Source organism: Durio zibethinus, chromosome 25 (assembly GCF_047325235.1).
Source record: "Durio zibethinus cultivar Kanyao isolate XHJ-2024 chromosome 25, ASM4732523v1, whole genome shotgun sequence".
Classification (NCBI taxonomy): Eukaryota; Viridiplantae; Streptophyta; class Magnoliopsida; order Malvales; family Malvaceae; genus Durio; species Durio zibethinus.
This window is the reverse complement of record NC_143186.1, coordinates 11,721,866-11,737,776: the sequence shown is the minus strand read 5'-3', so window position 1 is coordinate 11,737,776 and position 15,911 is coordinate 11,721,866. Positions and strand designations below refer to the sequence as shown.

The window sequence follows — 15,911 nt, the reverse complement described above, 5'->3', positions numbered from 1 at the left end:
GAAAATTGTTTTTTTAAATGAAATCTTTTTGTGTATTTGAATTTTATAACTGAATTTTCATTTATATATTAATTGGGGTTAATAATTATATGGAAGTAAGTTATTATTATAAATCTAACATATAAGTTTTTTAAAAAAAGAATAAATAACTTATCTTAAATTGAAATAAATATAAATAATACAAAATTAATAAAACAATCTTGAGTTAATCCAAATTTATTCTATAAGATACATTCACTTTCTTTTCTTTAACAATATTGCTCATTGAATATTTTAGAAGTTTTATTTTCTTAGATATCACTTGGATATATGTATATATAAAATTTGTATTTTTTATTAAGCATATTATTTATATGTACAATTATATATATATATATATAAATAATAACCCATGTATTGTACGGGCCACAAATTAATAAACATATAAAAGTCAAAACCTTTGATAAAAAAAGAAAAAGTCTAATGTGGAATGTTTATTTTTTTTAACATGTAAATAATCTTAGACAATCCCCACATGTCTTGCATTTAATAAATATACATTCTTAATTTAACAAATAATTTTTTTAAAAATTAATTACAATTATCCACTTATAAATAACAAATATTCTTGCTTTCAATTAATAAATTACTGTTGAATACATTAAATCACTATCAATCAAAGTAAATTGAATTAATTAGACAAGAAATTTTTTTCTTTTATATTATAAGTTTTCAATTGGTTACAAATTAAGACAATTTAAAATACACCATATATATATATATATGGTAATATGTATTTTTTTTTCAAAGAAATTTGATAGTGAAGCTAGCATTTATTTGTTTTTTTCGCTATGGGAACAATTCAATTAATCAAAATTTAAATTTTTTATTTTTCACCCAAAATCATAAGGATTTTCCTTTGCCATAAATAGTTTATGTTGCCCATAAACTCCCCTATGAAAGTGAATGTAGACATGAGTTTTAAATTTTACCAACTAATCTTTTATTTATTTATTTTATGAAATAATCAATAGGTGTTAAAATATTTTTCTTTCATGCTCTTTTTTTAACATAATTTAATCTTTGTGCTACCTTAATTTATTGGTTTGTAGTATATTATAAAGTATACTCTCTTGGTTTTATATATTTTATGTTTTATTGATTCTTTTTAGTATTAGTTTTTACATTATTTGGTTTATCAAGTTATTGGATTATTTATATTATTTTGGATATTATACAATTTTTTTGCAAGTCCATTGGCATATCTTACATTTTCATTAACTTATTTTAATACTTAGTAAGTTTGTTTTACTATTAATATCTTTATATTAGGAGTATTGTAAAATGATTTTATTTTTAAACTTTATTTTCTTCTTTTCTTAATATTTTTTATGAATAAATGTTTATAAATAATATCTATTATTTTTCATATATAAGAAAAGTTGTATTTTAGAAAAGAATGATACTTTAAAAAAGTGTGCATTTTTTTTAAAGTGGGTATTTTTTTTCAAATTTAAATTATATACATATACATATGCATATTTAATATTTTATTTTTTGTAATTTTTTTTTAATTAAGTCAAAAAGCATTATTATAGATGAAATACTATTTCAATGTAAAATACTTTTGTATAATGTCCCTTAATTCAATAAGACTACGTTTTAATTCATATATTTCTCTATTAAAATATTTATACAAATATGTGTCTAATCTTTTATAGTTTTCTTCTTATTTGTTGTTTTTTGAGTACGCATTTTTTATATATAAATATGTACCATCGTTTTCAGTTGATTGAACTAGTGATCAAGATAATCTTAAAGAAGACATTATGGCTGGGGTTCAAACCCCAGTCTTCCCTCCTCTCCCTTAATGTAAGGCTTAATGTAGAACTCTACCCCCTTGAATGACCTAAAAAAAATGTACCATCTATTTTAGTGCAATAAAAAAGAAAAAGAGAAAGGGAAGATTTTTATTTATCTTTTTTATTAATTACTATATTTATTACTATATTTAAAAATATTATGTGATAAAATCTTTTATTATCTAAATTGATATAATTCAATTGTAATAAAAAAAGGTATTAAAAAGCCAAATCAACTATTCATGATATAAATTATTTTTAACATTATTTTCGTAATATACAAATATGCATTTACAACAAATGAATTTGCTATTATGAAAAAGAAAAGAATTTGCTATTAACTATGTCAATTAAAGTTTTATTATTTTTTATATGAATTTTTACTGAGAGTAATTTAGATTAAATAATAAAAATAATTTTCTATTCAAATTAGTTAAAAAAAATAAAGGTTGACTATTAACGAAATTAAAACTAATTATACTAAAAATATTTAAATTAGTAATAATTACTCATTTTATATTTTGTCAACTCGTAATAAAGGAAAGCAAAGCAATGAAAATAGAATCAATGAAAATTTTAATATTTATAATATAGTTTTCAAATTATTATATTATATCTTTTGAAAATTGTTTTTCAAATAAAATTTTTTATGCATTTAAATTTTGTAACTGAATTTTCATTTATCTATTAATTTTGGTTAATAATTATGTAAAAGTAAATTATTATTATAAATCTAACATATAAGTTTATTTTTTTTGAAAAAATAAATAGCTTATATTAAATTGAAATAAATATAAGTAATAGAAAATTAATAAAACAATCTTGAGTTAATCTAAATTTATTTTATAAGACACATTCACTTTTTTTCTTTAACAATGTTACTCATTGAATATTTTAAAAGTTTTATGTTCTTAAATATTAATTGAATGTATGTATATATAAATTTTGTATTTTTTATTAAGCATATTATTTATATGTATAATTATATGTATAAAAATAATGTGCATTGCATGGACCACAAACTAGTTAGAAAGTAAAAGTACAAATACACAAAATCAATTTACATCTTGATTTCTTAGGCTAATTGTTGGTACGATTGATGTATTCACTCATGAAAGGATCACTGAATAATTAAGAAAAACCAACCCATCATCTATTAATGATTCTATTAGCTCAAAAACTTGAAATAAATCAAGAGAGGGGTGAATTGATTGATAATAAAATTTTTAAATATCAATACTTAATAAACACAAATTCTGTAAAATAATTTATCTAAGTTAATGAACACAATAAATGAAAGTAAACTAACAATCTTAAAAATAAAAGATAGAGATAGAGAATTAGACACCAAAATTTATAGAGATTCGATCTTTTTTTTAGGCACCTACATCATCTTCCTTAATCTCACTTGTTAAGGAGTTCAATCCACTATGTGTTGAAAGTTACAACCTAGTTTCTCAAAGTTTTACACAATCAACACCATAAACTCTTAAGGGTTATCCTCCCCCTTAAGCTCACAATATCACAATACAAAATTTTTGAAGTGTTTTACAAACTTAAAGAACCTCTTTAAGGTTGGGTGTTTGCTAGATTAAAGTACAAAGCAATATTGACAAGAGAATTTAGAGAAAAATCGATACAAGAAGGATTTTCTGCACTTTTCACTCTTTTAAATTGGTTTGAATACTTGAACAAAATGGTTGGTGAAGGCAATAAGTTCTCTTAGCTTTTCATACTCTTGATTTGCAGTGGAAGCCTTCATTTATATATAGAAAGAAGTTGATAGTCATTGCCTTATATTTAATGCTTCAAATCTGTAAAATATTAGACAAAAAAAAAACCATTGGGGCTTTATGGGCATCAGGGGATCGATCCCCTCATGTATGGGATCGATTGGGTCAATTATGTGGAAGCCCAATTTTGTGCCTTAAAAAGCTTACCCAATCGACCAGGTAACATACCTGATCGATCCCATGCTTGCGTGATTGATCCCCTATGTGGGGGGATCAATTTCTTTTGTGGATTTTCAACCCCATTTTGCTTTCTATTTAAAAAATAGATTGATCCTTTTAAGGTAGGGATCGATCAGGTAAGCTCAAACCCCAACCAATTAATCTCTACAGGGAGAAGATCGATTAGTTCTTGATGAATTCCCATGACTTTAGCTATTGAAAGAAAAATGGATCGATCCCTTTGGCCAAGGAAACGATTAAGTAAGGGAGGGGATCGATCCCTTCTTTTAGGGGATCGATCCCTTCTTTTAGGGGATCGATCATTTTTATCCAAAACATGCCTTAATCCATTTAGTTTCGAGAATTTGTTTTGTTTTGGCTCTTATATAAATTTTGGCAAGATAGAAGGCTGGAAAAATGTTAAATTTAAGATTATGAGAGTTTGATTCAAGTTAGGCAAATTTTTGTTTTGTCGATTTAAAACTTTTAATCAATTCAAGGCTAACAAATTCATTACCTTTTATCTTATATTTTGTTTTTATTTTTTGGTTTTTCCTTATTTAATAATTTTTTTATGTTTTAAATATTTTTTCGATCCAATTGATATTTTTATTTTTTAATTAAATAATTTTTTAAAAAATACCAATAAAGGTATTAACATGACATCCGAATTTTTGTCAACCCTTTGTGTTTTCAATTTGTATTTTTTAATCTATAATTAAATGTTATATGAAAATAGGCCAATAAAAATGTCTGTGCCAACCCTAGTTAGTTTTCTTTTTTATCTTTTGATATTTCTTTTTTTTTTAATTTAATTAAATAAATTTTGTAAGAAATAAGTTAATAAAGGTAGGGATGACAAACAATTTATATATGATGTGTTTCAATTCTTCCCATTCTAATAAGTGCCTTTGTCTAATTCAAGATTTTTCTTTTCAAAAATAGAAGTCAGGTCAGAGGTGTGTTTAGGTTGTTCCACCCCACCTCACCTCAGGTATATATAAAAATATTTTTTATTATTTATTTTAATTTTATATTTATATATATACTATATTTATACATTTGATATATTCATATATATAAATACGTTAATTTAATAAAAATATTTTATTTATTCATAATTTATATTAATTTTTTTATAAACATTATAGTAAATTTAAATAATTTAATTAATTTTGGATTAATGTGGATTATAAATTTATGTATCGAGTTAAGATTAACTATAAAAAAATAATAACACGATGTCGGGTCATAATTTGAGTTAAGTCAAATTATTAAAAAATAGATTAAAGTCAAGCTAAGTATAAATCTATGCAAAATCGACCCCTTGCCATCTTTAAATAAAAATATTCATGTGGCACTTCTGTTTGGTTTTTTTGTTTTTACTTAAGTCATTTCTTTTCTTTTTTTTTTTTGTTTTGGCTTTTTTTAATTATTTATTTTAATATTTCTTATCTATGTTTGGAAAGATTAATGAGCAAATTGAAGTGTAAATATGACACCTTCATTTGACACTTTTTTTTTCTCTTTTGTTTCTCTTTTTTATCCCTTTCCCCTTTTCTTTTGCCTTTTTTCTAATGAGATAAATTTTGTAAAAGTGAGATCAATAAAGGTTATAATGATAAAATAATCTATATGTAACAAGTATCAACTCTAGATCCAACAAAGATGATTTTTTAAAAATCGAAATCGGGTCAATGTGAGGTGATTTTTCCTTTTTGAAAATCAACGTCGGATTAGAAACAAATTTAGGATGCTCCATCCCTAGGCATATATAAGAATATATTTTATTATTTATTTAATTTTATATTTATATATAATTTTATATTAATGAAGTTACTATTTAATATATTAATTTAATAAAATACTATATTTATATAAATTAAAATGCAATTTATATAAAAAAATAATATTTTCATGAATGTTATACTATTAAATTTTTTGTCTAAATTGAGTGAAATACAAGTTATATGTACATACATATATATATATATGTTGGGTCGAGATCAAGTGTATAAAAAAAACTTGATACTGGGTTAGAATCGGGATGAACGTAAACCCGTCCTTACTTGATCTATTGTTATTTCTTAGTGGAGGTGTCCACATGACACTCCTATTCGAGTCTTTTTTTTTTTTTATAGGTGTATCTTTTTTTTATTTTTTATTGTTTTTGTTTTTTAATTGTTTATATTAATATTTTTAACTATATTTGTAAAGATAAATTTGAAAGGGTGGATATAAATTTGATTTGTTATATGAGTTATAAGAATAAAATGCATAATTATCTATAAATTAATTGATAAATTTTCATTGATTATTGTTTTTATTAAAAAATTATAAACAAAATTATACTTACTAATTTATTTAGTTTATCATAAACATTATTAGATATAAATAAAAATTTTGGATATGCAAGGTCCGGGCATATTACTGATTGGTATAACATGAATTAAGTTTTGTTTTTTTCTCCTTCATGTATACATATATATATATATATATATATATATAAGATAATGCAAAAGGAAACAATAATTTAAGGAATTATAATTATAAATATTTTTTGGAAAAAAATTTAAGAATTTGACCGTATAAACCTCTCGTATGTGATAGTTGCTCGAGCTGGAGCTGTTAACAGCTGACAACCATTCCTCATGTTTGTATCGATCTACCAGTCATAAAATTTCAAATTTTAATGCCTGAGATTGTTGCTTGAAAACTTCAACTTTTGACCATTAATATTAATCTGTTAGCTTTCAGAATTTTTTTATTTTTTATTTTTTTTAACAAATGAGATGGCAACTTAGAATGGGAAAAAGGTTGAAGATTTTAACACAACATGCAATTTTTACATAAAATATAACATAAATACACAAATTACCATATACACATAATTTTGAAGAAGCAGGTTGTGGTTAGAAATGTTACGTTATTGAAATTCATCACATTTTCAACTGCTTTCATTCCACCTAAAGAGAAATGCTTCTTCCATAAGTGTTTTCCCTTAATCTTGTAAATGAATTTACCCTTCAATATACCCATCAAAATGTTGGTGTCAATCTAGTTGAATTTCCATTGGGCCGAGTCTTCTAAGAATTAGCAGCAATTTATTTCACTTATGAAATTCAATAATACAACATATAATTACAGAAGAGCATCATAAATTAGAAACTTGAAAAGAGCAGCACCAGAGAACTACCCCCCCACTACCCTCACCTCACTTCAATAGACCGTTGTCGCCATTATCAACACACCCTGATGCAAATCCCAGTTAAGAAAATCCATACTGAACTGTACCCACATTCCTGTGGGCAGCTACAGCTACAGCAGCAGCACCAACTGCACCGAACTGGGATTGCGCCTGCAGTATTTTTGCATCAATGGGTAATCTATCATGTAATTTATCAGCCTTGGTTCGCGGTCGGTAATAGGGGTTGCTGTTAAGGTCAACAACCATTCCAGGGGCTGATTTTGCCACCATGCTAAACTGAGGTTGCAGCTTGGTTTGTGGATTCCTGTCAGCCTGTGTTCCAGATTTCTCTTGATTTGTGGTGCTAGTTCTAAGGAAACAATGGGCGGAGACATCCTGTGGAGGAAGGACCGCATTTCTGTAAAGGCTCTTAGCATCGAAACCATCTTTAACATTTTTCCCATTCTCATATGGTATGACAGATCCAACGACTCTCCCTGGTTTTGCTGTACAAAGCAAAAGGAGAACAAAAATTCTGAATCAGCTAATTGGTGCAACAAAGGCATACATGGCAATACGCCATAACAAGTCTACTAAGCACTGAACTACTATCATTGAGTAAAAGTATTCACAATTCATGCTAGACAGCAAAGAACGCCTAAGGGATGTCAGAGTCTTCAACATTGTGAAACTATTTTAAAGAGATGCAATCCCAATTTTCAATGAACAAACCCACATATGATGCGGACATAAACAGCAGGGGACCAGAGAAACATGGAAAATAGTTTTTTGTATGACAAATGCTGCTTGACCAAAAGAAAGCTTAGATAAAAGCAGAACAGAAATCATTCATACCAGATGGCACCCTAGGTGGAGGCCGTGCTATCTTTGGATTACCAGAAATCGCATCTGTTACTTTTTTGGAAGCCTCCTCTTTAACTTGTCGATTCTCAGATGAAACCAAAGTTGACTGCGTATTTGGAGGGATAGTAGTAGAATGAACTGTAGACCTGCAATCAAACAGAATACAAGCTGGAAAGTTGCATCTCCAGAGGGGTAGAAAAGGTGCTAATTTCTTTGAGTACATATGTCATTCAACTGGGAGAACATTCATTCAAAATGAAGGAATATATTTATTTTTGTTTATGTTATGTAACTATGGATCTATAATACTGAGTCTGCATTTTTCCTTGCCCCATCTCAAGTCAGCTGAGAGCAATAGCATAATTAACATTTCTAATTAAAAGCAAAATGTTAATACATTAAAAACTGAATTGTCTGAAACACGTCATACCTTGGGAGGGATACATGCTTCCTCTCCAGAGGGAAAACCGGTGCACTTCTACCGCCGTTTTCTTCCAGATATGCAAACTGCTTTCTGAATTGACCAATGGCACTGCAATTAAAAAAAAAAAAACCCCACAATATAATCAACTGAATTAAGAGAGAAAAAAATACAAGACAAGAAGCATTAAAATTAATGACAAATACATTAGGTAATTAGAAAGTATTCAAACCTTGGATAGAGAAAATTGGTTCCTTCGTTTCCATTTATATAGTCTTTGAGCAGCTGAGGATGATATTCTAGTATCTCCCTGTAAATTAATTCCTTAATGTCCTCCTTTGTCACCCTTCGCCTCTCAAACTCAAACTCTAATTTTGAGATTGGCTGACAAGAAGGTTCCCTCTCAATTTTAGCCAAGCCTTTGAAGTAAGGATCAGCTAATGCCTATTACATTAATACAGAAAAGTTTCAGTGTGATGAAGCAAAATGAGTATAGAAATTTTTAGAAACAATATAGACATAAACAAGAAAGTTCTATTCATTATTGACTGGATTGCATCTAAAGGATACCATATTTACAGCACAAGAAATAAGACAACACACCTCCTCAGCAGTTGGCCGGTCCTTAGGATCGAATGCTAACAATCTCTGCAATAGCCGCACTGCTAAAGGGTCTGCATTTGGAAATTTCTGTGAAAATGGCACAGGGTGTTTTCTCCTCATTTCTGTCAAGTATTTTCTTGCTTTATCATTTCGGACCTGCAATTGTGTGAAACAAATATCACCAATTCGCACTCTAGAAAAGAAAATTAAAGAAGACCCCATGGAAACAAAACACACAAGAAAGAAAAAAGGAGAGAGAGCAAGATGCCATACTCCAGAAATGGTTTCTGGTGAAGGTGTTCCCAGAAGATCAGTGATCAATTCTAATTGATGAACAACACTTTTTCCAGGAAATAGGGGCTTCCCTGTCAATACCTCCGCAAAGATGCAGCCGATGCTCCAAATATCAATAGCTGGTGTATACTGCAGACAGTAGACAACAGAAATTAGACTTGATAAGTAAAATTTAACAGTCACACCACAAGTAAAGCACTCCAGAGAAACAGACATAGCCTGACACAATTACCTGAATGACAGATATTTCAACTTCCAGGAGAGTTCAAAGTCCTCCCTGAACAACAATTATTTTAATCTAGGCATTACTGCTTATTAAAAAGCACCCAAGTATTCTTTATATAACAAAAAATGTTTTGATTTGCTGAGTATGACATAGCTTAAACGATACATGGTAACTCAATCAGCGTACTCCAATATTCGGCAATATATCCAAAATTGAATTTAATAAAACATTAGAACCAAATGATAAAACGAAAATAAGAGGTCTATAAAAATTAACCACAAATATCTGACATATTTAACTCATAAGTGAACCAGAAGATGATACAAGGTTTGACCTTGACTGCGAGTAGCATTTAGCCAAACAACAAATCTACGCCAACCATTTGGTCCATGATACCCTATATCATGCTCAATCATCTTGCCAATTACTTTGGAAGAAAGGAACTAAAGGCCATACATGACAACCATACCTTAGAAAAGAAAGATCCGCACAGCTCTGGAGCCCTGTACCATCGTGTAGCAACATAGTCCTGCAAGGAACATCAGAAAATAACATATAAACATGCATACTTTGAGGAAAAATAAAGGCGTGCTAAAAAAAGCTACATACCGTCCAAAAGACTGTGGTTGGGGTGTCACTGAATGCAACTCTTGCAAGCCCAAAGTCACAAACTTTAAGTTTGCAATTTGCATTTGCCAGTATATTCTTTGGTTTAAGGTCACGATGGTAAACATTAGCTGCAACCACGAACTTAGCAATCAGTATAAATTTGTAATTACTTAAAGCACCCCATCCAAACCAATTTCCTATCAATTAAAGCATGTCAAGATGTCGAGGCTAGGTAACAAAAACTAAGGCAAATGGAATTTACTTCTATTGCAAGAATGAGGAACTTCCAACTTTCATTAAGAACAGTAAAAATGTTGACAATACGGGGCTCACAAGGAAAAAGCCATTGACAAAGGTATGACATTATAAAATATAAACACATAAGAAAGCAAACATACAACATTTTACCTGTATGCATATATTTCATCGCACGAAGCATTTGGTAAAGGAAAAACTGGTGATGTTCACGCGTCAAGTCATCATTAGCTTTGATGACTTGGTGAAGATCAGACTCCATGAGCTCAAAAACAACAAATATGTCTTTGAACTCCCTCTTCGATGGTGGCAACATTAGACGCTTAATTTCAACTATATCAGGATGTCTAAGAAGTCTGAGCAACTTGACTTCACGTAAAATCCTTATAGCATCCGATGTGTGCTCAAATACATCTTGTATTTTCTTTATCGCCACTTTCTCCCCAGTATGTGTGTCAAGCGCTGCGCAAACAACTCCATAGCTTCCCTTCCCAATCACTTCAAGAATTTTATACCTATTTGCATCGCCATATTCAGTGAAAAAGTCCATCTCTTTTAAGTCCTGAAGAATTAAAATGAAAAATAATCAGAATCATGCATGGTTGGGCCATAAGTAAATTACATATGATTAAAGAAGGTGAAAGGGTCAAAAAAGCCCCTAAACTAAAATTCAATAATCATCCTAGCCACTATCTTTTTTTGCAATCAATTAAACCCTCAAACATCTATTTTCACTAATTAAGCCCTTGTTAGAGGAAAAATATTTAATTGCTTCTGTCCAATCAAGGGCTTAATTTAGTGAAAATAGATGTTTAAGGGTTGAATTGGATGAAAATAGATGTTTATGGGTTCAACTGATTCAAAATAGAAGATTCAGGATTTGATTGATTACAATGAAACGTCAAGAGCTTAAATGATTATTGAATTTTTGTTTGAGGGCCTTTTTGACCCTTTTGCCATTAAAGAAAAGAAAAAGTAGCAGCAGCAGAAACATGAATAGTTGAATCCTATAGAGGGTGCCATAAGTAAATTATCTATGAATTTGTAGAAAGGAAAAAATAGCAGCAGCAGCAAAAAGAGAGCAACAGTAAAACAAAAACTAGTTCAAAGCTACTAGTATGACATAATTGGATAACAACTAACAAGCATATATGCTCCCACTCAAAACAATAGGTCTAAGTAGACTTGAAGTTAAAAATCAAGGAAGACCTACAAACAAGAGTGTGACATCATACGGAACTCAATACTGCACAAATGAATTATGTTTAAGATGTTAGAAATGTATGCAAATCTTTGTTTAAACTAGCTGAATAAGATAACTATTCAACCTAGAAGTTGCTTGAATGAAGCCAAAACCAAGAGTCTTCATACAGCTTTAATAGCCTTCAAAGATGCAAAATTAAGACACTTCAAAATATATATCCAAAGTTATTGCTTTGAGGAACAGAATTAGGTTCCAAATGTTGCTCTTGGCTTGACAATTTCTATTAGTCAAAAACAGAATATAGAATCTGTTAACATAGATTCATTTCTTGGAATTGCAGTCCAGCATAACTAGAAAGGAAATCAATACCACCTTTAGTAAAGAAAGCCATATTGAAAGGAATCAATAATACTAGTAGCTATCTTTATCATGCTATACAAAAGTAAAAACATATTTACGGGAAGCCAAAACAGTGAAAAGAGAATAATCTCAAGAAACGCAACCAATTCCAACATTCAAAGCCGCCAGTTATTTTAAAGTTAATTCCTCTCATAACTGGTAAGATTAAGACAAGAAATCACATCAATCTGATAACCATGATCATACAATAACCTGAAACAAGTTTTAACAAATTTTCAAACTAAAGTTGATTTAATAACCTGAAATTGAAGTACAAGACAAGGTGCTTTTTATTTCTTTTTCCCTATTAGTTTCTTCATTACAGCAAAAGTGTTAACTAAATCTGATCTTTTCTAAGCTCTCTTCAGTTCCAAAACTAGGTCGCTTCAATCTCAGTAAACAATTAAAGCCAGAACTTAACAAACGAACAAAGAAACAAACAAAAAGGATCTAAACCCAAATCACAAAATCTCAATTTATCTCCTTTCACAACACCTTCTCACCAAAAAAGAAGCTAATAAAGCTTAACCAAGATCCTACCTTCTGCAAACTATTTAATAAAAATTTATTAACTTAAATTAACTTAACTTTAATAAAATCTAAAAAGGTTTATTAAAGTTAAAATCCATAGCACCTAAGTCCAATCCTATCTCTTCCAACAAGAAATCATGAATAAAGAACAAGCTTAAAAAATTTATGTTGAAACTATGTTCAAGACAATCAAAAAATTTAAATCTTTTCCACTTTCATACACAAAACCCAGATCTTAAAATTCCTAAAATTCTAAATCTTTAAAATAAAAGAAAATACTAACAAATTTTATACCCAAAAAAAAAAAAAACCAACCTTCTTCAAGTGATTTTGCTGCATCTTTTCTTCAACTCCAAATCAACAAAACACCAAAAAGATCTCTTCTTTCTTTTTCTAGTTCTCACTCACTAAACAGAAAGACCCAGAAACAGAAGCAAAAAGAAAAGAATTATCTTGGTAGCCAAACACAAACAGACTAGAAAGAGAAAATCAGCCACATTCGCCCCCACCTAGACCTACTTGTTATCACCAACCACGCAAGGCAAAGCTTCTTTTTTTCTTGTTTTTTTTTTTTCTTCTTCAAATCAAAGCTTTTGAAGTTTCTGAATTTGGGTCTTTTGAAAATCTGTAAGATCTGGGAGATTAAGTAAAAAGAGAACTCAAACGGGTATCTTTTGGATCTCAAGGAAACAGAGAGGAAGAAGAGAAAAAAGATCGGTGGTAAATGAAATATAAAAGTTTAATTTTCTTAGTTTGAAGTTTATTTTTATATTAAAATAAATTATTATCCACTGAATTCAATATAAAATTTGTTCTACCATTTCTCCTCTTTGGTCGGTACTCTGTTACGTATGATAACAGGTTTTCTTTTCTGCAACATATATACGGTAGTATTTCAAAATATATACGGCAGTGGTAGTAGATTGTAGTTTTGTTTAACTCTATGCCCCTTTCTAATATATAGTTGTTTTATTTTTTCCGAAACTAATATATTGTTGTTTAAATTTTCTTTTTTATTTAATTATTTAAAAATTATAATAAAAATAATATTTATATAAAAAGTAGACCAAATAATTTTAAACATGATATAAAAATAATACCAAAAAAATCATGAAAAAAAAATTAAAATTTTAACAAAAATCGTATATAAATTTAATAAAAAAATATATTTTATATTTGAATTGATAATATGAATTATAATATAATAAATTTTATGTTTTATAAATATTTGACATCAAATAAATATTATACAAATACATAAATTATTAAATTTAATAACAAATAAAAATGCAAATTAAATAGTCAAATTTAACTAATTCATTATCTTAATTTTAAAAAAATTTCATTATCCAATTTATTATCCATCAAAGTTAAATTTATTTAACAATTTTAATTAAATTTAAATATTTTAATACTTAATTCAAGTAATTCAAAAATCTAATCAAGTATTACAACTTGATTCAAACCTTAACTGGATCAGAAAGTAGGTTTGTTTGAGCTATTTAGGGATTAAATTTGGATAATTGTTTTTTGAGATTTGGTTTTACTTATCAAATTCTTCAAGATAAATTTCGAAGAAATCAAGACTCCAATCTTTGCAACTTTAGATTAAGTTAAAAAATACTATTAACATTTTTTTATGGTTCGAAGTTAATATTTTTACTCAAATTTCGTTTTACTTTTTTATTTATGTTACTTTGGATAAAAATTTAAACTCAAAATTTAATTTAATTAATTTATATAATTATTTTTAAGAGATAAAATTTTTAAAAATTAAAAAAATTTTGTCTTCATTTGTAAAAAATAAAAATAAAATTTTGCTTAGTTTGATTAATTTGATTAATAGATTCAAATTTTATAAATATAAATTATACTAACAAAGCACCTTTAATTTCAAAAGTTTTTATATTGGACAAAAGTAGGTGAGGTTTAGTTCCATGCTGCAAATTTGAGACAATATCCACGAAGAGAGCCGCCGCGTTTACAGCCCACCCATGTTTACTGATTAACCATTTGATTATTATTTTACTCGGTTGGCTGCCAAATATTACAAATTAAACCAGCAATAAAGGTCAAAGAGTTACGACTGGCTACAACAATAAGGTTTGAGAGGGTCAGAATTCCCCGAACCCCCCGAGGAATATTCTTGCCCATATTAATTTATATTTTTTTTGTAATGTTATCATGAATATTTTCAAATTTTGCTTAAATTTAATTTTTTTTAAATTACTTCTCATAAAAATTGAATTTTGATGAATCTAATTGAATTTTTTGCCAATTGGATTTGGAAGTTTGTATATTAATTTAATTTTTAGTCTTTATATTTTTTTTATTTGAAATCTCTCAATTTTTAGTAGTCATTTTAGATTTTAATTAATTCAAAATTAAGTCGAATTAAATTTTATAAAGAAAATAAACTCTTTTTAAATTTATTTTTTTACTCAAAATTAAAATTTTATTTTAAAAAATTAATTTTTTTATCAATCGGATCAATAAATATTAATTTTTATATTTGAATAAGAGATAAATATCTAGTGTGTATCTGCTTTTCTTTTTAATTAAAAAGCAATATGCAAAGCACAATGGAGTGTGTAAAGTTGGTTAGGTGTAGCAAACTTTAATCTCCACTCATTGTAATTTATTTATAATGTTTTATTTTGTTTATATTTTTTAAGTTATTATTAAAACTTTTAATCTTAAATCGATTTTTAGTATCATTGAATTAATAATTTATTGATATTTTATTTACATTTGAATTTAAAAGAAATTGGCATATTGCAAATATTTTTATCTTCAATTCTTGTCAAATGTTGAGAAAAGGACGTGGACGATTAGAACTGATACTCTAACTTATAAATTTCATATTAGAAATTTAAGAAAGAAAAAAAAATAGGATATATGACATGCAAGGGAGTCATCGTCCATGATATATACAAAATCATGTGTATATAACAAAAAAAAAAATTTCAATTTTGTCATATGATTGTACAAAGAATAACAAAGGGGAGTTGGGCTTAGTTAACCAACTCAATTTGAATTTGAATAAAGTTGGAAAAACCCAACTGATTAATTGTCAAAGATAGATTTTGTTTCCTTAAGAAGAATAATTCTAAAAGGAAAGAACAAAGTTCAAAATCATCATTCCACTTAAGCGATTGATTAAACTTAATTATTGCTTATCTTTGACGAGTATTTTCTATCTTTTGAATTAATTTTTAATTTTTAATTTTAAAATTATTTTCAATAATATTGAATTGATAAACATGTATTATTTAATATTAACTTTAATATTATTTGAATTAATTAAAAATAATAAAAAATTTATCCACCATTATAAATAAAATGGTGGATAAATTTAAAGTTAAAAAAAAATAAAAGTCAAGGCTTGGGGTCCTAAAGAATAATTAATATTGATGGGATGTCATGATCGCCGACGGTAGGAATGTATCTATCGTTGTGGTCATGCAGCTTTTACCAATTAAGTACTCCATGTAAATTGACAATAACATTAATCAGGAAACCGCG

The 15,911-nt window shown here is 27.6% G+C and overlaps 1 protein-coding gene across 2 annotated transcripts; it reads right to left on the bottom strand.

Annotated features, from left to right (window-relative positions):
• Window positions 1-6,877: 6,877 nt before the first annotated feature.
• On the bottom strand, window positions 6,878-13,127 carry LOC111275978 (mitogen-activated protein kinase 19-like). Of its 2 annotated transcripts, none has more exons than XM_022861653.2 (10): window positions 12,702-13,127; window positions 10,406-10,814; window positions 9,998-10,194; window positions 9,858-9,917; window positions 9,142-9,291; window positions 8,869-9,024; window positions 8,498-8,709; window positions 8,275-8,376; window positions 7,836-7,990; window positions 6,878-7,486 (listed from the first exon to the last, which is right to left on the bottom strand). In XM_022861653.2, exons 1-10 carry the CDS (start codon window positions 12,723-12,725, stop codon window positions 7,062-7,064), a joined length of 1,890 nt encoding a protein of 629 aa, XP_022717388.2. In that variant the 5' UTR covers window positions 12,726-13,127; the 3' UTR covers window positions 6,878-7,061. The 2 variants fall into 2 exon arrangements, with proteins under 2 accessions (XP_022717388.2, XP_022717389.2); XM_022861654.2 differs by having other exon boundaries at window positions 9,998-10,125.
• Between the last annotated feature and the right edge of the window lie 2,784 nt (window positions 13,128-15,911).

Excerpts from the sequence above, each read along its gene's own strand:
- LOC111275978 (XM_022861653.2), bottom strand. The coding sequence starts at position 12,725 with ATGCAGCAAAATCACTTGAAGAAG. Across the intron at positions 9,918-9,997 it reads CAACCACAGTCTTTTGGACG|GACTATGTTGCTACACGATG; the intron begins GTATGTAGCTTT and ends TGTTCCTTGCAG. Across the intron at positions 9,025-9,141 it reads CACCAGAAACCATTTCTGGA|GTCCGAAATGATAAAGCAAG; the intron begins GTATGGCATCTT and ends ACACAATTGCAG.